The sequence below is a fragment of the Hippichthys cyanospilos genome, chromosome 6, assembly GCF_059441005.1.
Source record: "Hippichthys cyanospilos isolate Australia breed blue-spotted pipefish chromosome 6, RoL_Hcya_1.0, whole genome shotgun sequence".
Classification (NCBI taxonomy): domain Eukaryota; kingdom Metazoa; phylum Chordata; class Actinopteri; order Syngnathiformes; family Syngnathidae; genus Hippichthys; species Hippichthys cyanospilos.
Window position 1 is genome coordinate 23,848,226 of NC_142374.1, and position 26,775 is coordinate 23,875,000.

At 41.0% G+C, this 26,775-nt stretch overlaps 1 protein-coding gene across 1 annotated transcript in view; it reads right to left on the bottom strand.

Annotated features, from left to right (window-relative positions):
* Positions 1–26,775, bottom strand: part of met (MET proto-oncogene, receptor tyrosine kinase) — a 49,437-nt gene that overhangs the window by 11,359 nt on the left and 11,303 nt on the right. Inside the window, exons 4-13 of the mRNA XM_088417681.1 lie at positions 17,647–17,850; positions 13,242–13,367; positions 12,987–13,163; positions 10,481–10,638; positions 9,995–10,112; positions 8,835–8,971; positions 8,552–8,716; positions 8,074–8,173; positions 3,740–3,949; positions 436–585 (exon numbers count right to left, since the gene is read on the bottom strand). Coding sequence (XP_088273807.1) covers positions 436–585; positions 3,740–3,949; positions 8,074–8,173; positions 8,552–8,716; positions 8,835–8,971; positions 9,995–10,112; positions 10,481–10,638; positions 12,987–13,163; positions 13,242–13,367; positions 17,647–17,850 — 1,545 coding nt within the window. The remainder of the gene's footprint in view (positions 1–435; positions 586–3,739; positions 3,950–8,073; positions 8,174–8,551; positions 8,717–8,834; positions 8,972–9,994; positions 10,113–10,480; positions 10,639–12,986; positions 13,164–13,241; positions 13,368–17,646; positions 17,851–26,775) is intronic.

Genomic DNA, 26,775 nt, shown 5'->3' on the forward strand with positions numbered 1-26,775 from the left:
TCCAATATCCTAAAGAGACCCAATTCGTCTGTGTCCACTGTGGTGGACACATGTTTTTCGTCTATATCCTTTGACTCATTTGAGCTAGCTTAAGTCGTAGCATGCTCAGGATATCGGCCTTACACTTGGTATCGGTACCCGCCCATTTCAAATAATTTAGGTTCTTCAAAGTAGGTGCCAAATGTCCAGATAAAAGCTTTGGAACATCTTCAATCAACATTATGATGTGGATGATGCTTTATGACCTGAAATGACTTTCACAACTGTGCGTTTTCAAGCGCTAATAGCTTCAATTTCTTTGTCTTATGGATTTGTGCCAAATTTGAAAGTGTTTCCATACTTTTTAACGTGTACTCTACTCGGCACGTGAATTCCTTCCGCATCAATTGGATGACTTTTGACCTTTCGGGAAATGGATCCGGGTTATTCGCTCACCTCCACCTGCAGCCCCTTGGCGGTGGCCGCCTGCAGCTCGTTGGGGACGGTGCACTCCAGCGTGTTGCCAACCAGCGTCAGGCTCTCGCAGCTGCGGTTGGACACCGTCAGCACCTGGCACTTCATGGCCTCCCGGTCCATTCGGTCGCCCTGGCGGAACCGAAAGCATCGGGGGGCCAAGTCAAAAATATTGACAAAAACATCTTCTATTTTGATTGATATTGCCTTTGTGGCTTATAAATTACCTCATTTAATTTCAAAGACATCTTTTTATGTTTTTACGATATATATATATATATATATATATATATATATATATATATATATATATATATATATATATATATATATATATATATATATATATATATATATATCAAAATATATAAATTTTCAATCACCAACTAAATGAATGAGAGCAATATTAAGTGATTGTTGATCATATATACGCGCAATGGGCTGTATGAAGGTTGATGCCTGTTCCCATCTGCAGTTGACTAAATAAACACCCATGGAATTATCGCCACGGAGACGATTTGCAGCGTGGCTTATTATAGTCTGGCGACAACACATCGGTCACTCGTTGCTCGTTCTCACTTTCTTACTCACTTTTGTTTTTCTTAAACCCTCGGCACACTGGCAGACATATGCAAGCGCGTACACACACACACACACACACACACACACACACACACACACACACACACTCACATACGTGTTACAGTGGCATGCTTGTTTGAGTGCAGCAGAAGGCAATAAAAAGAATGATCACATTCCTCGCGTGACAGCTCGGGATTTCCAGATTTGACACAGAGTGTGGGCTCGCACCTGTTCCGACACACACACACATTAACACACACACTCTCTCAACAAAATATACTTTTTTGGTCTAAAAAACACACGTAAATAAATTTATCGAAAAATCAAACCTACATAGAACATATATAATACACTATAAGAAAAAATCAAAACGAATACTGAACAAAAATCTTAACAGCACACATACTAAAACAATGTACTCAAATTTTAATTAAAAAATGCCTGGATTTCTAGTGGCATTGTCCCGCTGTCACCATGACGACTTTGTGACGGGAAATGGCGAGGAACTGTCCCCAGTGTCACGGCGACAAATGCCAGGGGGTCTCCTGCCAAGCGCCGTGCCAGCGTTCCTTCACGCCACTCAGGGCCGCCGTGTGTTGATGTGTGTGTCAAGTGCTCAGGTGGCAAAAGTCCTCACACTCCCTACCTAAGTTGAAGTAGAGCTTCATGAACGGGAAAAAAAGACGAATATTGTACTCTTCTGTATTCTCTTTACGTTTTTTTTTTCTTTCAGACTTACCGCCTTATAATCCGGTGCGCCTTATACAATGCATAAACCGTGGGTTTTCATTTTGGAGTGACGAAAAAATAAAAAAACATAATTGCCATGTAAGTTCTTCCATTTTTATCTCTGCATTTCAGTTATGAATGTATTCTAACAATTACATTTTTTACAACAATTTTTGATGTGCAATATATGCTAAAAATTTGAAGCAATTTTTTGTTGAAAAGGCATAAAAAACGCAATTTAAGAAAGAAAGAGGGATTTTATAAAATAAATTCAAAAACCGATTTTAAATTTAATATTTAACTGAATCATAATGATAAACTTTTAAACGTTTGTTGTCTAAACAGTCTTTTAATTTAATTTAGAGGTATTTTTTTTCCTCATTCTTCAGATTGTACTTTCCTTAAATCATCTTTATTCTTAACTTCTGCTTAATGAAGTTTGACTGATTTATCTGATTGTTTTGTTGGAATTCCCTTTTGCACAGCTCCATCTAGTGGATGCATAACGCAAGCCCACCCACTACCGTAGCTTTTATTTTATGCGCCTTATAAAGCAGTGCGCCTTACGTATATCAAAGAGTTACATATCAAACGGCTGCTTCAGTTCGGCTACAACAAAAAAGTGGTCTCCAATGAAGGGGAGAAGGGAGGAGCTGGATTTAACCATAGGGCCAAGGTCACGCCTGGGAATTAAAAAAAAAAAAAAAAAAAATCCAAGATCTTTGAGCGCAGCTGCCTCAAAGCGTCTGCTGCAGTCAGCCGAGTAAAATAATACCAAAAAAAAGCGACACAAGAAAAAAAAATTGGTTTCATTGTGTTAATTCATTTGACCATGTCAAGAGGTTTGACCTTGGCAGCTACAACAATGCACTCACAGACATAAAGGTTGGGACACTGAAACTGGACGAGGAAAAAAAAAACGATGGGAAACAGACTCCACTTCCTGTTTTTGTTTCTGTATTGTTTCCTTCCCGGCGTAACCCAAAGTGGCGTGCATGTGGGAATGTTTGCGCGCGTGCGTGCGTGCAAAAGTCAGCCGCAGGGTAAACAGCAAACTATCTTAGCATTTGCACACATGTAGTGGAGCTCAAGAAAACTCACTACACTGTGTTGTCATGCTCCAGTCCAGGGCAAATGTGACCAATAAACTATTTCACAATTATTGGTGTCTGCCTGTTTCAAATTTGTTGACAAATGGAGAAAATCTCCAGGAGAAATCAGTTGTTAAAGAACCCTTGCTAAGTGGGTCAAAGAAACGTAAAATGGATGCTTCAAATGCAAATGGGGACCTCTTGTGCATTTTAGGTTATGGCTTCCTGAGACTTTTTTGTGGGTCTACTCATGATAGACATGCCTACCAAATTTCATGTTGCTAAGTAAAACTGGCTTTGAGGTGCTGAATTTTGAAAACATTTCAAGAAATTACCCAAAAATGTCCACTTCAAACCAAAATGGCAGATTTTCTGTACATTTTCATGCATGGCTTCTTGAGACATTTTTGTGTGTTTTTTTATGATTAACGCACCTACCAAATTTGATGTTGCTAAGTGAAACTGGCTTCGGGAGCTGAATTTTGAGAATATTCCATGGGCTGAAAAGACCTCTTAAAATTAGCCTAAAATGTCCACTTCAAACCAAAATGGCAGATCTCTTGTACATTTTCAGGCATGGCTTCTTGAGACTTTTTTGTGGGTCTACTCTTGATAGACACGCCTACCAAATTTCATGTTGCTAAGTAAAACTGGCTTTGAGGTGCTGAATTTTGAAAACATTTCAAGAGGAGAAATATCCTTCGAAATTACCCAAAAATGTCCACTTCAAACCAAAATGGCAGATCTTCTGTACATTTTCATGCATGGCTTCTTGAGACTTTTTTGTGGGTCTACTCATGATGGACATATCTACCATATTTGATGTTGCTCAGTGAAACTGGCTTCAGGGGCTGAAGTTTGAAACATTTCCTATGAGGTCTAACCTTGAGCTCCACCACGCTCTTGTTGTCTTTGGACGTTAGCTTGGGGTCCTGGAAGAGGGGATCTTCCACGTAGATGAGGTCCCACTGCTCGGTGGCGTATCCGTCCAGGATGAACGCCACCTTGGTGACCACCGGCGGCGGCAGGGCAAGCTTGGCCAGGGACGGCGTGGTGCACTGGATGGAGGTGCGGTTCTCACCGTATACACAACTCTGTAAGTTATCGAGAGACAACGGATACATCTTTAATCAATTAGATGACAATCCAAACATCTCTATTAGCAATGCTAAGGCCATGAAAAGTGTTTTTTATCCTGGGAAAAGAGAAACGGAAATTTTGCGGCGAATGGATGAATGAAGAGTTGACTTTGTTGTTGGCGTCTTTGTCCTGTCAGGTGATACATTTTGCTCCATTGTTGATATTTTCAATGCACAATCGCGCTGGCTTTTGCAGCTAAATGTTCACATTGTGAAGGAAAACGCTGGCTTCTCTCGGCCCGACCCAAACGGACGGCGCAGGAACCTCCACTGGTGCCGGAGAGGAAATGTGAAATCTCTTTTATGTATGTGGGAAAGTTAAGACGGACGGAACATTCCGGCAGATCTCCTTTCGCCCCTTGGCCCGAACTCGGCATTTTCTCTTTCTATCTTCACGCAAAGGAGTCGGGACGTCTAACTTCCCACAATGCATTGGTATTGATGACCGCGAAAGAATTGAGAACTTGTACTGGTATCGACTGATGCAGTATCCAAGTACAGATACAACTAGTACTTTACCATATCGGTATCGGTTTCCGCCTTGAGTACTGATACCTTGAAATATGAAATATCGCCACGGTTACGATTCTTGATGTCTGTACTTGCCCATCCCTACTTCAGGAGTTTGTGAGTTTTCAACAGTTTATTTAAATGCATTTAAATGCTTCTCGATTCAGTGAAAACAACAGTAATTTTATTTCTTTTCAAATTGGGAGCAAATGAATTGGAAAATGAAGCAACACTGATAAATTGGGTTGCAGGTGACTGCTTTGCAAAATGCATGCCTTTATTAAGTTTTATAGTTCTAACGGCTTATATTTTTGTTCAGGTTATATATTAGTAATATACATAAAAAGTCATTTTATACAATTTACAGTATTTCATACACGTATACTGTATAGACTGTATAGACTTTAGTGACTGATGCTCTGCATGGTTTTGGGTGTCCGGTTTGCGGTATCGTTCACCAGCAGGTGCTGCTTTGCACACCCCGCCCCTCACTTTTTTTTTTTTTTTTTGAACGATAAAAACAACTTTAAGTGTTGACTCGTGACTCTCTGCGGGTATGCAAATGACCTCCTCCAAGGCAAAGCGGAGCACTCAGCACTCCTCCGGGGAAAATGGCAACTTCCATAACAAGGCTTTTAGCTTAATAAACGTACGTGCTAATAGCGCAAATAGACAAAACAGTCCAACATTTTCCCAAAGCAAGTTGGAAAACCCGAGCGTCCCGGGTCAAACGCTGGCCATCGGACCGTGCGCACGCGCGTGCGCACGCGCGCGCGCGCGCGCGCGCCTTTTGTGTGTGATGACATGTTGTGGTGTGTTTGTTTGCCAAATTCTCAAATTATCTCTCGACGGGAGCACGGTGACAGATAAGATCCCCGCGGAGCATAGCGGCACGTCCTCCACGCAGCAGGCAAACACACACACACACAGAAAAGGGGGGGTCCTATCATAGTGGGGACATATGATTGACATAATGCAACCTAACCTTAACCAGATGGAATGCTACGGAAAACTAGCAGAAAAACTACAGCCTGAGGGCCATATCCGACCTTTTAAGCTTTTTCAACCGGCCCGCCGAACTTGAAGAAATTATCAGTAAGGACGACAATGATAGCGTTAATATCTTGAAGGATAGCAGAACTATCAGTGCTTTAAAATAGTAATGTTTTTTTGCGGACTAAAAGATGCAACTTTTTTCTCAGGGTTTGAGCCCTGCAGGCTTATAAACCAGTGCAGCTTACTGCAGGATTTTTTTTTTTTTTTTGGTAGCCACTAGGAGACAAATCCACTGGTGAAGCAAACTGTTTAAGGTGTCAATTTATGGAAAAACTATAAGATAGAACTGAAAAGATGTGAATGGCTGTGCTGAAAAAGAGTTTTAAAAATGTATTACTAAAAATATAAAAAACATCACACTTTTGATTTTGAGTTTGAACTGCTAACCCTCACCCTTATCCCAACCGCAACAAAATCCAATTCAAATCTATATTCTAAAAGCGAGTCTTGACCCTCAAAAAAAGGTCTGAACATGTGGGGGTCCACCAAAAGTCCTAGAGGTCCCCACAAGGAATGTCCTCTCAAGAAAGCACAATGACAGCGTTTTTTTGCAAGGCCGCACCACAAAAGAAGGAAAAAAAAAAAGGTAAAAGTACTTGTTAACGTGGAATGTTATTGAGTTGTAAGGTATCCAATAAAAAGTGTCTTTTTTCCCCTCCTTTTCAAGGACCTTCAACGCCTTGGCTGGAGCGCCAACTGGAGCGTAACTCAATCCGCCGCAGACTTGGGTCCGGTCTTCTTATGTGGGAATGCTTGGTTGGATCATCACACGTTCTCATGAAAGGGTAACTTCCTGTGCGCTCAATGGACACTTCAATAGGTACACCAACACAGTGACACCTAATGTGAATATTGTATATATATATATATATATATATATATATATATATATATATATATATATATATATATATATATATATATATATATATATCACAATTTAGCAATAAATTGCTTCATGTTCCATTTAATTTGCTCTTAATCTGAAAAGAAAAATCTACTGTTTGTGTCACATATGTTGATACCTGCAAATATTAAAAAGTCAGAAATGGTGTCCTTCCATTTGAGTACGACTGATTGAGGAAACTGTCAAATATGTATTTTATCATTCAAAGCAGATTTTTAGCTGTCCGTAAAAAGCTGGCCGGACGCCCGCTCACGTAACCTCTGCGTGCGGCGTCTAAAGCGTGAGCCCGAAGAGATCCAGAACATCCTGAAGGCTCGGTGGAGCTACCGGGCTTGAATGACAAGCGGAGCAGACGTTTCCCGTCCGTCTTCCATTGAACCCGGGCTCCTTTCCGTCCACATCAACACGGCCGAGTCTTTTCTCCTCCAAGTGGGCGTGAGCGAGCGCGCCTGATGACAATTCCATGCGCCGCACGCGCGAGGCTACGCTTCATTTCCTTTCCTATTGCGATTCATCTTCACAGCTGGCTCTTCGGCGTAATTACTAAAAAGTCTGAAGGCAAGTTGGCGGTTGGAAGGAATGGACAATCTACCAGCTGTGACGGGATCGTCTACGGGAGCGCTTCTCAATTATATTTTACATGATACGAAAATATTTTGCAAATCAATACATAAAAGTATTATCTCTAATACTTGGTTGCCGTGGTTACCCTGGTGGTTTCTTGTTACCTTGTGTTGCAAAATAAATCAACTTTCAAGAAGTATTAACTACTACTACTTTAAAACTGAAAAAAAATAATCATCAAATGTCCCTGAAATAAGAAAATAAAACAATAAATGGTGCCAATCCTAAATTTAACTGCAATGACATTTCACATGGCAAAAACAAAGCCTTTTCCCTGTGGTCATCTGCGGCCCCCCAGCATCGCTTTAATCCCCCTCCCAGGGTGGCCCACCCCGCTATTTGAAAAGGACTGGTCTCAGGCAATTCAATGGTATGTGAGATTTAACAGTAGGTATCAGCAAATCTATTTCACTGCTATTTAATGCAGTGACAGGAACAAGACATATCTTTTCAAATTAGAAACAAATGAATTGGAACATAAAGAAACCTATTGCTCAATTGTGCTAAAAAGATTTTTTTTGTAAAAAGTTATCTGGCTTTAGTTTGATAACTTTTGAAACACATTATAATAAACTTTTAAGCTAAAATGTTTTCTGTTGGTTGGGTGAGATTAGCTCTTGCTGCAAATTATTTCCTGATGTAGTTACTTATGATTATATCATATCTTGAAATGACTTACTTCGACCAATTTCTTTCTTCCTCTTATTTCCTCTTATGAGTTACTGACTGGTTACTTTCTACCTCCAGCTACTTCTAAGTACAATTTATAACCTGAAACTAGTCACTTCCTGGTTACTAAGTAATTAGATGAGAGAAAAAAAAATCTTATTGCTAAGAGTTTATATTACATCAGCCAGCATTACTGATTGTGAAGGCCCAGGGAAGATTAAATTGACATGGCGACACAAAGGCCAAAATCCGATTGGACGAAATTAAAATCCAACAACAATGTTGTCTTCTTAGGTACAAGTTGAGGACTCACCACGTGAAAGACGACGGCGTCCTGCCCGGTGGTGAGGACCATCTGCGGCTGGAGGCCGGACTGCAGGAAGAAGCCGTGAGCCGACAGCGTGCAGCCTCCGCTGGGGGGGACACAAGCGGAGGTTAGCGTTAGCGTCCTTGCGGCGTGGAGATACACGAGATGCCCACGGGGAGTTGGAAGCTGTTAGCGTTAGCGCTTTTAGCCACTCGTCACCTCCCACGCGCTTCCTCCTCTGGCTGTCAGAACGGCACGTTGCGTTCGCATTCGGATGAAGAAAACATATTATACATACATAAGTGTATATATATATATATATATATATATATATATATATATATGTATTTGTTTTGTTTGTTGTATGGAAAAGAATAGATCAAATAAACTACATGTGAACTGAATTCAAACAAAATTTGAATTTTTCATTTCCTTGGTTGGGTTTATAATAATAATAATAAGAATAAGAATCCAAGTGTGTCACCTGATGAATGAGCGCGAAGGCTGGATGTTTTTGATGAGGGGGTCCTGATTGTAGGTAAAGAGTGAGGGGGCGTGGCGCTCCACCGAGTCCACCGTCAGCTTGACGGGCTGCACCGACGGGACGGCGTGCGGGGGCGTCTTGCAGGTCAGCATGGCGGACGAAGAACTGCAGGCGCCAAATTTCACTTTGAGAGCTCCCAAATAGCATTGGCTAATTTGCACGACGCCATCTTGCGAGCGGCCCTCCTTGGATCGTTCAGAAGCGGGCGAAGTTGGTTACTCACCTCTGGATGATGCAGGCCGCCTTGCCCACGGTAACTTCTTGTTTGTTGCCGGTGTCCAGGAAGGAACCGGTGATGGTCAGCATGGTGCCGCCGGACTTGGGCCCGAACGTCGGGAAGATCTTGTCGATCACCGGATCCTGGATTCAGAGATTATGAGACCGAGGTAGGCGTTTTACACATTTTTGATGTCCCTCTTTTTTTTTTGGGGCAAAATTGGGACAGTTTACACGTAAGGTATATCTGATGCATGTAACTTACTGACACAACACACAGTATGTTCAAAACTTGAACTACCGTATTTTCCGCACTATAAGGCGCACCTAAAAGCCTTAATTTTTTTTTGAAAAGCTGATGGTGCGCCTTATAATCAGCTGCGCCTTATATAAGGATCAATATTGAGATTATTGAGATTCATAGATGAGGAATGAAGTGATAAAGTAAGCTTTACCTGATTCTTTTGTGTGTTTACAGTTGAACAAGGTTGCTCATATTGATATTGAGTTATTGTGCTATTGAGAGTTTAGAGTTATTACTTGAGTTTTATTGTTATTACTTTGAGTATTACTATATTATGATTGAAAGTTTTAAATATGTCATTAATTGAGGGTGCGCCTTATAATCCGGTGCGCCTTATATATGGAAAAGTTTTAAAATATGTCATTAATTGAGGGTGCGCCTTATAATCTGGTGCGCCTTATAGTGCGGAAAATGCGGCGCTTTGTTTCTAGATTTGCTTCCAGATACTAAAGCAACGTCTAGATATAAGTTATTTCTAGATGTGAGTTACTTTTAGATTTATATCTGGATGTATGTCACCTCTGGATACAACACACCGTATGTTCAAATACTTTGATTCTAGATTTACTTATAATAGATACTTATAAGGTGAAAGTAATGTCTAGATGCAAGCTAGTCGATGTGACTTGCTTATGTAATTCATTTTTAGACCGAAGTTTCCTCGGGTTAAAAGTTACCTTTAGATTAGCTACTTTGCACTCAAGTTACTTGGAGACTTTGGTCTCGATTGAAGTTACTTGGAGACTTCGGTCTCGATCGAAGTGACTTTTAGACGAATAAACGTCTCGGTTCAAGTTTCTTTAACAAGTACGTTTATTCTTCTTTAGATTGAGACGTTCACGGAAGCTCGCCAAGCTCCTTACCACAAAAGCGAAAGCGCCTTCCACTTGCGCGACCTTGTGTCCACTGGTGACCTTGATGGCGTGTCCCGACGGGGTGAAGTTCCCAGCAAAGACGGGGGAACACTGCATCTCAGTCCACCTAAAAATCACAAACAACACCCCCCAGAAAACACAAGACTTAGTATGCTCCTAATCTAATCATCATCACGTTCTGGAGGAATGCAACTGGGAAAGACTGGGAAGCGCTTTTAGTCGTGTTTTGTTGCTTTTTAATTGGTGGATTTTTTAAACAAGAGCGGGAAGTCAGGATGCTGAGTTTTTTTCTCAGCAATTTTCCACTTAGCGGAGTCATGTGCTGAATGTGGAAATCTGGGATGGGACGGGGGGAGGGATAGGATTCTGGGGGGCTTCTTAACATTCCTTCTTTAACGCACACAATAAGCTCCATTAAAGCTGATCCTATAGGAGCTCTTTGTGGCATCAACGCACACGCCCGCGCACACGGACCTGTTGAGATTGTCTTGTCTGGGAAGTTTGCAGGGGGCGCCGGCCAGCTCCACGCTCACCAGCGACGCCTTGAAGCTCTCCGTGCGGTCGAAACCGAAGTTTTGACCGCAGATGGTCACCGCGGTGGAGCCGCGGAGAGGCCCGGATGACGGGGACACCTGAGAAAAACACAATCCAATTCTGGGGGTGCCTCACACTTTGTTTTATTTCCTGCTGCAGGTTAGCTCATTCTAGATTAGTTCCGGATGACTTCCTACACTCCTACAGCTGCAAATCATCATCCACTATTTTGAAGTAGATCCCGGCACCGCGTAGCCGACTTGAATCAACAACGTCAACGGAACTAGCTTGTCTCGAAATCAAGTTCAACGGCTAATGATGCTAATAAAGGATGCTCTAAAAGACAAAGTTACGCCGACATTGTATTATATGGCGCCTGTTGCCAGCGGTAAGCGGCTAGCAGTCCTAGAAACGGCGACCAGATGCTAGCGGCGTTAGCGGCTAGCAGCACTCAACGGCGCCAAAAACATTAGCGAGAGCAACCTTTCAAAGTCAGTTGAATAGACGTAAATGACTCTATTGACATAGTTTCTGTTCCTACTGATCACTTTTTCAAACAAAAGAGGATTCCCCAAAAGTGCTGTTTTAACTAGCAAAATTTGCGATTTTGTCCTCATTTGGTTTCATCAACCAAATAGGGAGATATGTATCTAAAATCTCAATAAATGTCACATTTCCATTTATTAAGTGTAAATGTGTTTTACTGTATTCGTAAATGTTCTTTACCAAACAAAAACATATCTTATTTTCCAAATACCTCAATCAAATTTTCAGTAGGTTAGCCGGATTCCAAAATATTTGATGGCTGCAGCTTTTTTCAAAAGTAATCGGAATTGGGTATGGTTAGCTAACCTAGCATTGGGTTAGCTGGTCCACGTTATTTCCTGTTACATTTACTGATCTTCCTACCATAAGATACTTGAAAAAGTGAAAGGTACTTTCTGTAACTTTTAGTTATTCCTTACTCGCTGTAACACAATAAAATTTCAAAATGCACGATTAACTCGTTCACTACCATTGACGGCTATAGACGTACATTCTTACTATGCTGGCCGCGAACGAGTTAATTTGAGGCTAGTGTTTTCAAAGGGTAAAAAAGAAGGAACGCGCGTCTCCAAATATCAACAAAATACTGCAATGTTTGACTTGGATGCCGTCGGCTTGTGCAGGTGTTGCTAATGTTGCGCGTTTGATGCGGGATGCGCATTCCGTCCCGGAAAAGAAGATGAAAAGTGTTTTCTCAGGTTCTTGGGCGGCCGTAAAGAAAGCAACGGAGTGTAGATCTTCTCTCGGCGCGTACGACACAAGAACAACACGGGCGTCGGCGGGGAAGCTCCGTCGGCGCTGGAAAGCAGCCACGGAACACGACTTGATGAAATACTGTCCAAACACTTCCACAAGCGGCATTCCGCACCCGGGTCATCCGAGACGGTTGGGAACAGACTTTGCCACGGCATCGTGTTGCTTCGCAGCACTGGACGCACATCAAACGCCGAAAGACGCGCTCGAACTGTAACTCCCTTAGGTGGTTGCCGTGGTTACCCTGGTGGTTTCTTCTTACCTTGTGGTGCTTCTGTGCGCAGGTGAATTTGTGTTACTTCTAAAATCTCATGTTATATTCTTCGTGTCAAAAATGAATCCATGGGTTTTAGGCTACTTCATATTTCAAGTTAATATTCCTGCAACATTACGTCAAGATTCCTTCTAACTCAAGTTATTCTCACGTGCAAAATACTTATCATTATGTAAATACTTTTTATGAATAAATAAATATAATATAAATGATAAATTATAAAATAATTGATTTGATTTCATATTATACAATATATATTATTATTATTATTATTATTATACAATATATTATACATTGCATGTCATATTATAAATGATATAATATTATATTACATTATATAATTTTATATGAAATACACATATACAATCTGTATATGAAATACTGCATAAATAAATTTAAATAAATGATAAAATAATACTTTTTTATCATTCAATATTGTTCAGTAAAATATATTATACACAGCATATTATATTATATTATAAATATATTACATGTTATAATGTAATATATTATGATTCATATATTACTATGTATTATAAAATACACAGCACATATTAAGTATGCACAGTATTAATATTATACTGTATATAATATATGTTGTATGATATATATCATATAATATATACTAAAATATGATAAATAATAATAAATATAAATAAAAGATTACTCTTCAGTTATGCTTAAGCTAGATCTCACTTCAAGATAATTAAGTTACCTCATTGTTATTTCTAAGCAAATTAATACCTCAAGTTACTTCGGAATTAATTACCATCACGTTATGTCTAGATGAAAAATTATTTCAGTTACCTTGAGGTTATTTTCCAAGTCAAGTTACTCGTACTGTAGTTGCAAGCTACTTCCTGTCGCGGTTACCTTGGTGACGACGGGCACGCAGTAGTCCTGCGTCCAGGCGGAGTGGGCGGGGCACTGGTGGGCTCGGGTGCAGCGCCCGTCGCACCATCCGCACTCCGTCACCCGCGATGACAGCAGGCAGGAAGTACAGGTGGTCAGCTGATCGCAGCCCGGCCCAATCAGGGGCACTTTGGTGATCTGGTAGAACGTAAACGTCGGAGGAGTCAACACGCGTCGTAGAAATCGTCCGCATGTTTTGACTGTCAAGAACATCACCTTGTTTCCAGTGGCCACAAGTAGTGCTCCGCCGCCCTGGCCGTCCAGCAGCGCCACGGATGAGCTGACGGCTTGCGAGTCCAAGCGCAGGTTGATGTGCGGCGAGGCCAAGCGGGAGAAGCGCACCTGAGGACGAGCAAAAAAAAAAAAAAAAAATGCTTCCAAAACCATGTGAGCGCCTCTTCACCACGCGTCAACACACACACACACACGAGTACTCTCAAATGTAAACACACAATCTAACTAACAAGCAATTTTGGAAGTAAAGTCAAATTTGACAAAGCATGATTTTTTTATTTTATTTTGTAAACTCAGTTCAAATGATTTCCTGTGGCAGCAGATTTCTGCTAACTTTGCAACAAAACTTCAAGGACGGTCACAGGCACAAATGACAAAGATTGACGTTTTTATATTATATATATATATATATATATATATATATATATACTGTATATATATATATATGTTTATTTGACTTATACCTTGAAATGAGGACTGTATCAGCTAGATTTTATTTTGACCTCCAATTTTCTGTGGCTGAATTCAAAGATCTCAGATGAAGTCCACAAAACGTCCGTCCTCTCAAAATATTGTTTCGAAATGTGTCTGGCTTAGATCACTTGTCCGCCTGACATGTCGGCTTGTTGATCAGACAGCATGATTGTGGTACTGGTGTGCCTTAGGCGGTTCACCATCAAAAAGCCGCTTGAGAATGGGACTATATCAGGGGAGGCTGAAGGGCTCAGAAAACAAAGTTTCAAAATGACAAAAAAAACAACAACATTTGAGCGATATATGACTTTTGCGTGCAAAGATCTAGTGAACTGGCGACCCCTCGACCACCTGCGCCGGGCTCAAAAATGACAAAAACTCGGCGTTCATTGTTTGGAGCTGTCAGCTTTTGCCGTATTTCAGTTTCCTGCTGGCACGGACTATCCGCCGTCGCGCTCAGGAAACCTTTCTCTCCTCGGCTTCGCTCCGAGTCCACTGTGGGAATAACGCAGCGGTCGCACTGTTTGTTCGGCAAACACCGACCCCCCCCCACCCGCCCCGCCTAATACAATAAGCTGTAATTCACACCGCCATTAACTCCTCCAGGCGGCCATTATTCTCACTGTTGCAAAGCTAACGTTGAACCGCTGGGGAGGTCGCGCGCTTGACAATGTGTGTGAGAATGAGGAAGTAAGAAGACAATCGCATCCAGTCAGAAAATGCCCCCCCCCCAACCACTCCCAGAGAAATACTCAAAGATGTATGTCATTAAAAAAAAAAAACAACTCACTCAAAAGCTAAAAATTGGGGAAAAAAATAAATAAATGAATGATCAAAATTAACTTAGGTGGACATGTCTATCAGAACAGGATGTAGAATTTAGAAAAAAAGACTCAAGGACCCAAGCCCAAAATCAAGAACTGAGTCTTCTTTTTTGGTTCGGATCTGCTATTGTATCTAGCAAATTTAAGAGCTTGGACTTTGTCACAAAATGACGAAAAAAAATGTCCAATAGCGGTGCAATGATGAATCAATTCACGATTCAAGAGTTTTACTGTCAGAATTGGTCTACATTCCACAATTGAGCAAATAATAAAGTAGGCAATAACACAGTAACAGAAACAGTAATAGAGCTCTAATGGCAATAATAATGAACCACGAGAATATAATCAACATTAAAAATGATTATTAAAAATTTCCCAAGTTACAAAAAAATTGAGTGGGCATGTAATTCTTGATAGGATTCTTTAAAAAAAAATAGTTAACAGCTATCCATGGTTGTACTTGATTCAAACATTCCACAAAGTTCCTTGAGGACAATTATGAAAAATAATCACAATTAAGATGATAAATTGATAGTTGTAATGATAATAATGTTTCTGTTTTCAACAATATGTTGCGGTCCGCCAGGCCTTTCCTGCCCGCCGCCAGGCTTCACGCCAGGCAAACTCCGATAGTTCTAATTGTATTTATTTATGTTTAAATTCATAATCCTAAAAGAAGAAAAGGTAAAACAGCTCACTTAAGACTTCAACACTTTGTGGCTGTAGATAACTGTGCTGTAAAAAAACGAACCGCGAAAAAACATTTTTTTTCAACGTCTATGTCTTGAATGGTGATCGAGCTAACGCGCTGGTGAAGCGCAAGCTAGCTGGTAAGAGGCGACAGCTGCGTGGAAAAGGGCGGGACGGCCTAGCCAATAGGAGAAGACGGGAGTGTTGGATCGTGGCCGGGGGGGGGGGGGTGTGAAATGGGGGGTGTTCACGCTGACGGGCACGTTAATGGCCGAGCGGCGGTCTTCGCTGACACGTTCCCTCGCACGACATTCCCAACTCAGCGAGGGTCCCGTGCAGCTGTTGCTGTGTGTTTTTCTCCAGCAGCTGTCTTTAGAAATTAACTGTCCGTCTTTGCCATCCAGGGACAAAAGTATTAGGACAAACAAAGATTTGTCTATCAAACAAGGCCATGTGAGGCTACTTTGGACGTTCCCATGTGTCATTCAGATGAGGAGCAGTTTGACGGATTTTGAAGGAGAATCGACAAAAAAAAAACACTCGATTGCAAAATTTTGTTGTTTTAGAGTGTGAACAGAGCGGCTGCAAAGTTGGACATTTGCAATTGGTTCTGTGGGACAAACAGGAAGTTTGGGAAATTTTAGACTTTAAGACCAGTTCCACTTTGCAACATAGAATTTCTAAGACTTATGTGTAATAAGGCGTCCAATTAAAAAAAAAAAAAAATCTGTCAAGCCTGTAAGAACACAGAAAGTCTGCCATTTTGGTTCGCATTTGACGACGCTAATTTCCATAAATTGAGCTCCGAAGCTAATTTCATTTCAACATGAAATTTGGTAGGCATGTGAGTAAAATGTCTCAAAAATAAATGAATGCCTGAAAATATCAGGAAGTTAGCCATTTATAATAATATGATTAGTTAAATGGTATCACCAGTGCTTGCAGAATTGACTCAACAAGCCGTAATTCCCCAAATATTTGCTGTACTTTTTTTCCCAAAAGCTGAAGACCAAACGTATCGAAACGGTCACTCAAAAATGAGATTTTTTTTTTTTTTGACACCATTCAAGGAAGATTGATCCATCAATCACACACGTCGAGTTTTGATGCACAGATGTGCATTTTTGCATCTGTATTCTTACTATACAAAAAGTAAAGAAGCAGTGCCTGTCGCAGCTAACAGCAGCTCGTGTTACCTTTTGTTGTTACAACATTATTTTCAATAAAAGAAACAAGCGGACCGAACCAACGTCTGAGTCACGCACTGGAATATTACTAAAACTAAGAGGATCACGTAAAAACTTTGATGACTCCAGCTAATTCAAACAAAGAGTGCGCCGGTTAGAGAACACAGAAAGGTTTTCCATTTTTAGGGCGCGTCCTATAAACAGGTGTGTCTTAGAACCTAGCAGGGTCCAGGAAGACACCAACATTTGAATTCTGGCGTGTTGTGTTTTAACGTTTCGTTATCGCGGGGGTTTTCGGGGGCCAAGAAGACATTGCTGCGGGGTTAGTACATCCCAGAAGTCCAGCTAGGTTTTGGAACTGACCATAGCTGATTGGAACTTTTTCGTTCCAGGGGCTTCAGTTTCCAACTTTACTTGGAAATGTTTGAGTGAAAAAAAAAAAAAGACGCTCGCGCACGCAGTTTTGGGGGATGACAGCCCTCGGCTTGACGTCTGCTCCCGTGTTGCTCCGACTCACGCCATGTTTGGCGTGTAGCGTGCACAAAGCGCAGCTGTTTGCTGGCGTTGGCACCTGCTGCCTTTCTTTCAGCGTTTTAACGTATTTAAGTCAGGAAGTACAAGTCGCTCTTGTTAAAGACGCTGCAAGTTCAAGTGGAGTCTTGCATGGCAAATCGTCAACTTCTGCCGCCATGTGCTGCACTCGCACTCGGCGGCAAACACTCAAAGGTTTAGCTGCCGCCCAAAAGTTCGGTAGAAGTTTATCGGAGAAGTTTATCTTTGAAACACTCTAAAATGGAGGGGTCCTTGTGTCTTTTGAATGATGACTTTTTAGAATGGACATGCCTGTAAAATCTCATGTTGCATAAGTGTAACTGGCTTAAAAGAGTTTTACAAATATTACAATAAAGGATCGCTAGAAATTACCGAAGAAATATCGCTTACCAGCCAAAATGGCCGCCTTCCTATGCTATCCAAAACGTTTGTCTAATAGGGCTACCTTCCTGTGAGTTTTCAGGCATGGATTTTTGAGACTTTTTTTTTTGAGGGCGTACTTACAATAGACATGCCTTCCAAAGTTGGCGTTGCACGAGTAAAACTATTTTAATGGGTGTCGTTGTTCAGATTTTCCAAGGAAAGTATCCCTAGAAAATATCCCTACGGAACCATGACCGGGTACAAATAAGATACGTTCCGGAAAGTAGGCCCCAGTACCTGAATGAGGCGTCCGTCGTCCGTGCCCAGGAAGGCCACAGCGCGTCCGTGGACGGGCAGCACCTTGATGGAGGTGACCAGGGTTCCGGCGAGTTCCTTGTGCCAGTACTCCAGACGCTGCACGAACTGGGTCACCTGCAGGCGGTATTTGCCCTCCTTGCCCTCGTGGATGCCCTCGTGCGGGTCGCACTCGTCCGACGAGCTCTGCGTCAAAAGACATTTGTTCCAACCTCGATAAAATCACTTTTCAAGTTCAAATTATTAAAAGAAAAAAGACTTTTAAAAGTAAACTACTAATGATGCATTCAATGTTTGTGTTTTAGCTTGTTTGGTTGTTTTACGTCTTCTGTTTTTATTTGCAATAATATTACAACTATTTGGTTGACCGTGGTCTTTTTAAAGGTGGTTTGGAAATAAAACTGGACTTGAATAAACTGTTGTATGTATAAAAGGCCCCGTCCTTTGAAGACTAATCCATGTACAGGACACAGAAACTACAGAACTTAGTAGATATGTTTTACACCACTTTTTTTCAAGATTCCAGCAAGGGGTACTTTGGGTTAGGGCAAAAAAAAAAAAAAAGATCATATTTAAATAGTGTTTTTATTGTGCGTGCATTTTTATTTTCAAGAGCAATTTTCTAATTTTCTATTTTGTAATTTCAATGTTGTGATCATCGAATTGCACACTAGTATCGGTTATCACCATGAATACCGATACCTTGAAATAAGATATCGGCAATATTACAGATACTCTACTTGGTATTGATACTTTCCCATCACTCACACTTTTTCTTCCATTCTTCCAATTATTTTAGAGTGTGTTCAAATAAAGAGTATGGGCGGTGCGATAAAATAGAACTATAAAATATTCTGGTCTTTTTATTACACAAACATTCACCTATTGTGAGTATATAAGGAACATAACCCTCATGATGAACGGGGTTTTATTGTAATCCTGAAAAAAAAAAAAGGCCAAATTCCTCAACATGATGTTTCCATACAGCATTTTTATTAACTCATTGAGTGCCAGCCCAGTTCAAATGGATTCTTTACGTCTATCTTCGTCAAAAGATTTAACAAACTTTACTGTCATACACGTGTAAAAACAAGTGAAGCGCGGTTCTATTTTTTTTTTTTTGGCTCAGGTTTGTGACTGTGGGCCTCGTCTTTGACATGAAAGCCCGGCATATCATCTTACACGCGAACGGCCGCGGGTGTAAAAAAAACGAAACGCAATCGCGTTAGCGTTGTAATGGCGACAATGGGAAGCGGTTAAGTGCGGGGTGTACGGTGTCTCGCATGGGCACCCCGCGGTGACGGGACCGCGGCGAAGGGATGCTAAAAAAAAGTGGGGGAAAGCAAAGAACACTTTGGACCGGCGCCATTAATCAGTCACATGAGAATGCTGACAGAAATGTGAGATGTTCAGGTGCACTTGCACACACCACCAAATGTCTTACAACTAGATCATGAATATTCAAAAGAAAACCACTAAAAATAGCCATAGAACCGGAAAATATGAGAAAAATTATTTTTGTGTTGCGCAAAGTGCTCTGATACAGCATAAGTAATGTTGATTTATGACCTTTGACCCAGAAGCCAAGTCAGAGGTCATAGGTTAGAATTATCATTTGGAGGCATGAGCAATGATTCAACCACGATTTAAAGAAAATAAACTAAACTCACAAAAAAAAACCCTCAAGAAACCATGCCTGAAAAAAAACAAAAACAGGAAGTCAGCCATTTTGTTGTAACCAGGCATTTAAAAAAAAAAAAGATCATCGTTGTTTGCGTCATGTTTGCCACTTAGAAACTGTTACTCATATGCAAGAGGTTCCATTTTGACGTGACCCTCAAAAAAGTCTCAAGCCGAAAATAAAACAGGAAGTCAGCCATTTTCTTTCAAGAGGCCATTCCGCACTCGTGTAATAGGGTTCATTCAAAGAAGAACTTGAACAAGATATACTGTATATATTTTTTTGTTATTGATTCAATGACTTTGGTCGTCATCGGTATTTAAACTGTTTAACCTTTTGGTACAGCGTACCAGTACGTTTCAATTACAGACTTTAGCGTACCAGGATTTTTTTAAGACATACCGGGACGTCACATGAGTCCACACTACCTTCTCTTGTTACATTTCTCTCCCGCAATTCGAGATACTGTAGTCGTACGACTCTTTCACTTACTCGGGGACCTCAAACTAAGCATCACACACACACACACACACACACACACAAATGATCTTGTCATTCTAGGATGCGACGCAAGTCCGGCATTTGCAGCTACCGGGAGTGTTAATGTCTCACGATCTGCACAATGTGTAAGCGGCATTCAAATGAATAACTTAAAGACCAAATGACTACATTTTTAGTTACGTACAGTCCATATCCCTATAAATATAACGCAATGTTCCATAATATAATTCATGTAATCTAGTATCTGTAGGGCGGCTAAGTGGTGCGGTGAATAGCACGTTCAAATCCACCTAGCTCCTGAGTGGAGTTTGCATGTTCTCCCCAAGCCTGCGTGGGTTCTCTCCGGGCACTCCAAAAACATGCACGGCAGGTGAATTGGACATGCTAAACTGTCCTTAGGTGTGACTGGGCGCATGATTGGTCGTTCGTCCCTGTGTGCCCTGCGATTGGCTGGCAACCAGTTCAGGGTGTCCCCCGCCTACTGCTCGAAGCCAGCTGAGATAGGCGCCTGCGACCCCTGTGGGGATAAGCGGCTATAGAAAATGTATGGATAATATGCTGTACATGTACACCGCAATTATTATAAACACATACCTGTAATATATACACATATTCTGACCACATTATAGTACATCACATTATTTTATTTACAGACTGATCTCTCGTCATCCTTCGTTAACATGCCTCGTCCTCATTAACTTGTTTATAATGATTTTTTGTCGCTTATTTTAAACTGGTTGTCTGTGTGTGTGTAGGTTGCCCACCCTGCCTGGTACCTGTAAGCCCCGCCCCCCCCGGTCTCATCCGCGCGCAGAGGTCACGGCGCAGCGAAGCTGAGAAAACAAGCAAAGCTGCGGTGCGGTCAAGCGACCGGGTCAAGGACCTCAAGAGCCCCCCGTGCGGGTCATTAATGATTAATGAAAGCCGAGGCCCACTGCTGAAGGCCATGACTAAACACAAAGAGATCAAGAGGAGGCCTAAAAGGGCTTTCCGCATCAAACTCCGGTTCTGCCTGCTGCGTTCGTTCGACGCTCCAGCGGGCGCAGACACAACAAGGGGCTAGCGGGCTACGGCCGCGCTCTCGGAAAAGCGGCCCGGCCGTTTCCCATGATGCGTCGCGGTCCGGCGCCCCGTTACGAGCCGGGCCCGATGAAAGACGAGCTAAGGGGGGCTTAGCGAAGCTCAGGAGGCTTCAAACAACCTCCCCCTATGTATGAAAGGAGATCGCTCCTAGTGTGATATTATATCACGGGTTGTTAAAAAAAAAAGGGTCCTTGCACACTTTTCACGTCTGGATAACAACGCTATTGATTTTCTTACATAAAATGGCCATAAAATTGCCGGTAGAAAGACTCTGATCTTTAACGTGCAGCTTGACATGAGTCGGCTAATATTTCTGATGAAAATCTGCTAACGGGCTAACAGCTGTGATGCTAGCATAAAGCAGGTCAGATTAATTGATTCGAATTATCGTTGGATGAGATAAAAATGGCCGCCATACTATTTTGGGACTCTAATTATCGTTGCCTTGTATTTGCGCAGGTGTAAGGACAATAAATCTATCCTATTCCATTCTAGTCAAGTTCTTCTTCATAGTGAGAAGTTTGAATTGATCAAATTGAAAAACACTTTTAAAAGGTATGTCGACGCTCTTGAACCAAAATAAAGTCGGTGCCGATGGACTAACAGGAATGGGCGACCTTTGACCTGAGGGGATCAGTGAACTGGAGCGGTTGCTAGCTTAGGCGCGCGTGTGCGTGAAAGTGAAATGACAGCGCGTGCGCACGTGTGAACGTGTGTCCACCTGCACTCCCTCGACACACGTCCATCTGCAACTCGACTCTGGGTGTCGTACGTGCGCATTTGTTGCGGGGCGCGTGCCGCCATTGTCGACGGGCAAGCGTCACTTGTGAAAAGCCGACAACGAGGCGACGGCGCCCCGCCCGATGGCGCCGGTACGCTGCCCGGTGGCCCGAACACACGCTCAACGTGGCCTCGTGAACATAGCGGCGACTTTAGCTAAATGTGGCTAATTCGAAAGATTTGCTGCTAGCGAAATTGTTTTCATTATTGAATACCAAAGACGTCTATTTACGTTTTCATTTTAAGCGTCAAAACTTTTGAATTAAGAAATAGTAAGTCATTTGTGTAATGAATTATTTCATCGTGAATTAAGTACTGAAGTAATTCCTTACTTTAGTAACAAATTCAGTGCTTAATCGAATTGATTACTTTCATACTTACGAATGTAAAGTAGTTAATTACTTAATTTTGAATTGAGTACGGATGTAATTAAGTACTAATGTGTTTATTTAAGGTACTTAAGTACTAAAATAAACAATTACCCTTAGTCATTAAGTACTAAAGTAATAAGTACTAAAGTATCTAAAGATATTGATTAATACATAAAGTAAGGGATAACTTTAGTACCTAAATACAAAAAGTAATTGTTTGCTTCAGTACTTAATTCATTTAGTACATTTCACCAAACATTTAAATAAAAAAATATTTAAAATTGAACAAGTTATAAATACCTGGTATTTAAACCCTGGAGACAAAAAAATCAATAAATAAATAAAAAAATGAGAAGAGTTAAACTGCTAGTTGCTAAGCAGAATTCAGCAAACACAGGCGCTTTTTTTCTCCGTTAATTAGTAAGTTATTTACTTAGCGAACCAGTTTGTTAGCTAGTTAGCTGAGCAAGCTAAAGACCGAACGTTTTTTTTTCACGTGTTAAAAATCACTTTTGTTGGAATAATTCATCAATTTGAATCATTGCAGATGTGTAACCCCCGCATCCAAATGAAAGATGGTACAGTCCGCTCCTCTCACGCCAGGAAATTGACTGCTAACGTGACAAACACAAATCGGCACGCTATCATTTTTTATTCATGCTGTATGTGTAGGTGTACCTAATGAAGTGGCGGGTGAAAAATATCGTAGCCGCTGGGACTCTTGAGTATTCCGGAACTTTTCCATTCGCATACTTTCCGACAGCGTTGCAGCAAATGAGCGATGTCAGCAGGTCGCTGACGAAAAGAAAAAGAAAAAAAAAAGTTCTGCTCGGGAGCGCCGGAATCTTCCTGAGGGCAGATCCATCAAACGCTCCTCAGCCAAGTGCACTCCTTCATTCATTCACTCGTTCATTCATTAATCAGAGAAGCATGCGATGGCCATTAGAAACGTCTCGAAAAACGACTCTCCCTCACAGAAGTGAACCTCCAGTGACCCGGATCCGAACCCGGTAGGTCCAGCATACATCATGACTTGGACAAACCGGTCCCAAGTACCATAAAGAACCAACTGTCGGAAGCAGAACAAAAAGCCTGATGTCAGAACCAGAAGCGAGAACCGAGGTAGGCCTCACTTCTAGAATTAAGAAACAGCATCAAGAATTCAAAGTTTGAATGAATGTAGAACCAGTAATCAGAACTGGAAGCCAACATTTCAATCAAAATGCAGAACTATCCAGTAGCAGATGCTGGAATTGATCGAGGAGTGATTTCCCAAAGTACGAACAAAATTAACTAAAACATTTTTTTAAAAAGCCACTAGAAGTGCAGTTATTTCTTTTATAAATGCAAAATGTACCTTCAGTCACTTTTTGCCGCCCCAAAGATTTTTTTTTTTTTTAATTTGCATGGGGTTACCTGGAACTCATGTTTATACAAATCAAGCAAAACGAATGCACAATATAAAACAGCTTTTCTACTATGCACAAGATTCTAGTGGTAACGGCTCCAATACATACATGTATACATCATTTTTGTTTTTTTTGCAGAATTTATACAATTTTTGTTAAAACTGATTTCAAATCAAATATAATATTCTTGTCTGAGCATTTTGCACGAGTAAAATTTTTGTTAGGTTTATTACTTGAGTAAAATTGATTATAAAGATATAATAACAAGATAGCAAGATAGCTAACAAGCTAGCTAGCAAGATAGATAGATAGATAGATAGATAGATAGATAGATAGATAGATAGATAGATAGATAGATAGATAGATAGATAGATAGATAGATAGATAAAAAGTTAGCAAGCATAGATAGATAGATAGATAGATAGATAGATAGATAAAAAGTTAGCAAGCATAGATAGATAGATAGATAGATAGATAGATAGATAGATAGATAGATAGATAGATAGATAGATAGATAGATAGATAGATAGATAGATAGATAGATAGATAGATAGATAGATAGATAGATAGATAGATAGATAGATAGATAGATAGATAGATGGATAACGATGATTGATAGCATCTTTTGTTTCTGATGTATTACGTATGTGTAATGTGTGCGTGTCTGTCTTTGTTACTTGAGGGAGCATACACGCACATACACACACACACACACACACACACACACAGACACGCAGAAGGGGTGCTGGCATTGTGCTGGGATTACGTCGGAATGAGATGTCTGCAGCAGATGTTTGCCGGACTGTCAAAACACGCACCCAAGTGACCCCGAGATACCCCGAGTGTATGGGCTCGGATCATTTTCAAGGCTAAACGATTCAAGTAACCTGACGGGCAAAAACGTGGGCGAGAGTCACTTGAGTAAAAGTTAGTAAAAGGGCCTTCATTTTGCGGCCTTAATTGCGGCTCGATCCTCAAGGCAACATTTCCATCATTTCTCGTGTCTTTTTCCCACGCGCGCGCGCAGGCAAAGCTTTCAATTAGTAGTTGAAGCCGAAGCCCGGCGGCCGCAGGCCCGCACGCACGGCGAGCCCGACTCTGTGATTAGAAATGTTTTCAAAGGGCAGGAAACGACAGAGGTCCCATGTCAGCGAGAGGACGACGAAAAAAAGCCAAAATGGACGACCTGGATTTTGGACTTTTGGTGACCATGTGATGATGATGATGATGACACTTCATCGATATTTTTAGCCCTAACTGACCTGAAACCTTGACGCTCACTAAAAAAAAAAAAACGATTATTATTAGAACGATTATCTGAAGAGACGATTTTGAGTGCCAATATTTGGTGATTTTACGCTGTTGACCCTTTTATAAAATGTGACGGCCACTAATAAAACATTGAAAACAGTTTTGGCTTCAGATCTTTTTGATGAAAATTTCAATGACCTTTATATTGTATGAAATCCAGCTGAGCTTTGTTTTCGTTTGAAAAACAAAGTGAAATTTTAACTCATTCAATGCCAGGGACGTCTTTTCACGTTTTTTTTTTAAGAAACAGCATATTAAATCCCAGATACTTAAGAATTAAATTGATACTTAAGTACATTAAGGACATTAATTTCCAAATAAGTATTAAATCGATACTTAAGTATCTGGGATTGAATATCAGGACACTTAAAAAAAACGGGAAAATACGTCCCTGGCATTGAATGGGCTAACATTTGGGTTACGGGACAATAGAATAGGACCACTTGGTGATTTTTTTAATAAAATTTTTGTAGAAAACAACAGTTTTAAATATGGTTTTGTTTGTTTTCTCTCCACGCTTCACTTTTAAACTTGTATTGCTAATCGTTTGTACCCCAAAATGAAACTCTAATTAATCAAACACTAACTGTAGACCAAGCATTTCTATTTTGTGCATCTGACTGCTGCTTATTTCCCAGCGAGAACGTCAGCTTTGGCCGCTAAGCATGTTATCAGGGGAACCAAGATAACACAGTTGTCCGTTTGTCCGTTTGTTCTTGGACAACAAGAAAAAAAAAAAAACCGAACACCCGGGATTGATCATTAACCAAACGTAGCCATGCTGCCAACTCGTTTGGAAAAAAACAGCTGAAAAATGCCTACGGACATGAGAAAAATCTAAAAAAATTTTAAAAAGTCAAAGAAGTGTCGAAATTCATTAATTGACGTTATCAGCTAACCGTTAGCCAACAATGGATTTTAGCGGCTGTGACATCAGAGAACTCTGATAGAACATCCATTGTTTTTGTTTTGCTTTTTTTTGAGTCAAAAATAACCAAATAGGGTCAATACGGGAGGAACAACTTTTTGGGTTAGTTATATAACCCCAAAATGAAGGGTAATATGAATAACATATCAACAACCTATTTTTTTTACATTTTTTTTACTGTTTTACTCCATATCGGCCATTTTGTATGCAGCAAGGGTTATTTTAAAGTGTCTTTGCTACGAATAAAAAAAAGTCTGGTTTTTTTTCTATTTTCACCCCAATATTTTGGCTTAAACTAAAAACGGTTGTGTTGGTCCTTTCGCGACCCTTATAAGTTCATTTTTGATAAAACTGTTTGAAACACTGGAATAGTTTTTCCTCTCTGCGTCCCGCTGGCTAAAACGGGTTTGCCGCCCCCGACTTAGAGCAATCGCACAAGTTTAGCATGTTGTTGATTGTCCCGCGTGATCTCGCATTTGCAGTATTTTCCAGCGGCGTGCTAATGTAGCGTGACCAAAGATGGATGCTCACATGCGATGAGTGGAACAAAGGCACGACAGGACGGGACAAGACGGGATCACAACATTCATTCTTTAGTGGCTGCCGAGGAACCGCCCGCCCGCCCGCACCGCTGCCCTGTCGTCAGTGCTGGCACGGCACGTCGGGGCACGCATGCATCCAAAACCAAAAAGCCTTAGCAACGCAGCACCCTCTTTTGCCCAGCACGTATGCCCCCGTCTCGTCTTTTAAAATATTAATAACAAAAATAAAGAATAAAATTCGTATCAAATATGTTTTTTTATGGAGGGTTGCTGACACCCTCGACTCATGCTTAACTAATATAAGCCAACTGAGCACTGTAGTGAGAACTGTGACCATTGGATGGCAGTGTTTCTACATTTGCAACATGGTTATTAACTACTGTACATCAATTCTAACTGAAGAATGGAAGTCACTCTTTCATATGGCAGCACCCATATTTACATAGACATGACACACAATTTTCTGTCGGGCTCGAAAGAGGAGTGAAAATGCAAACCATACTGG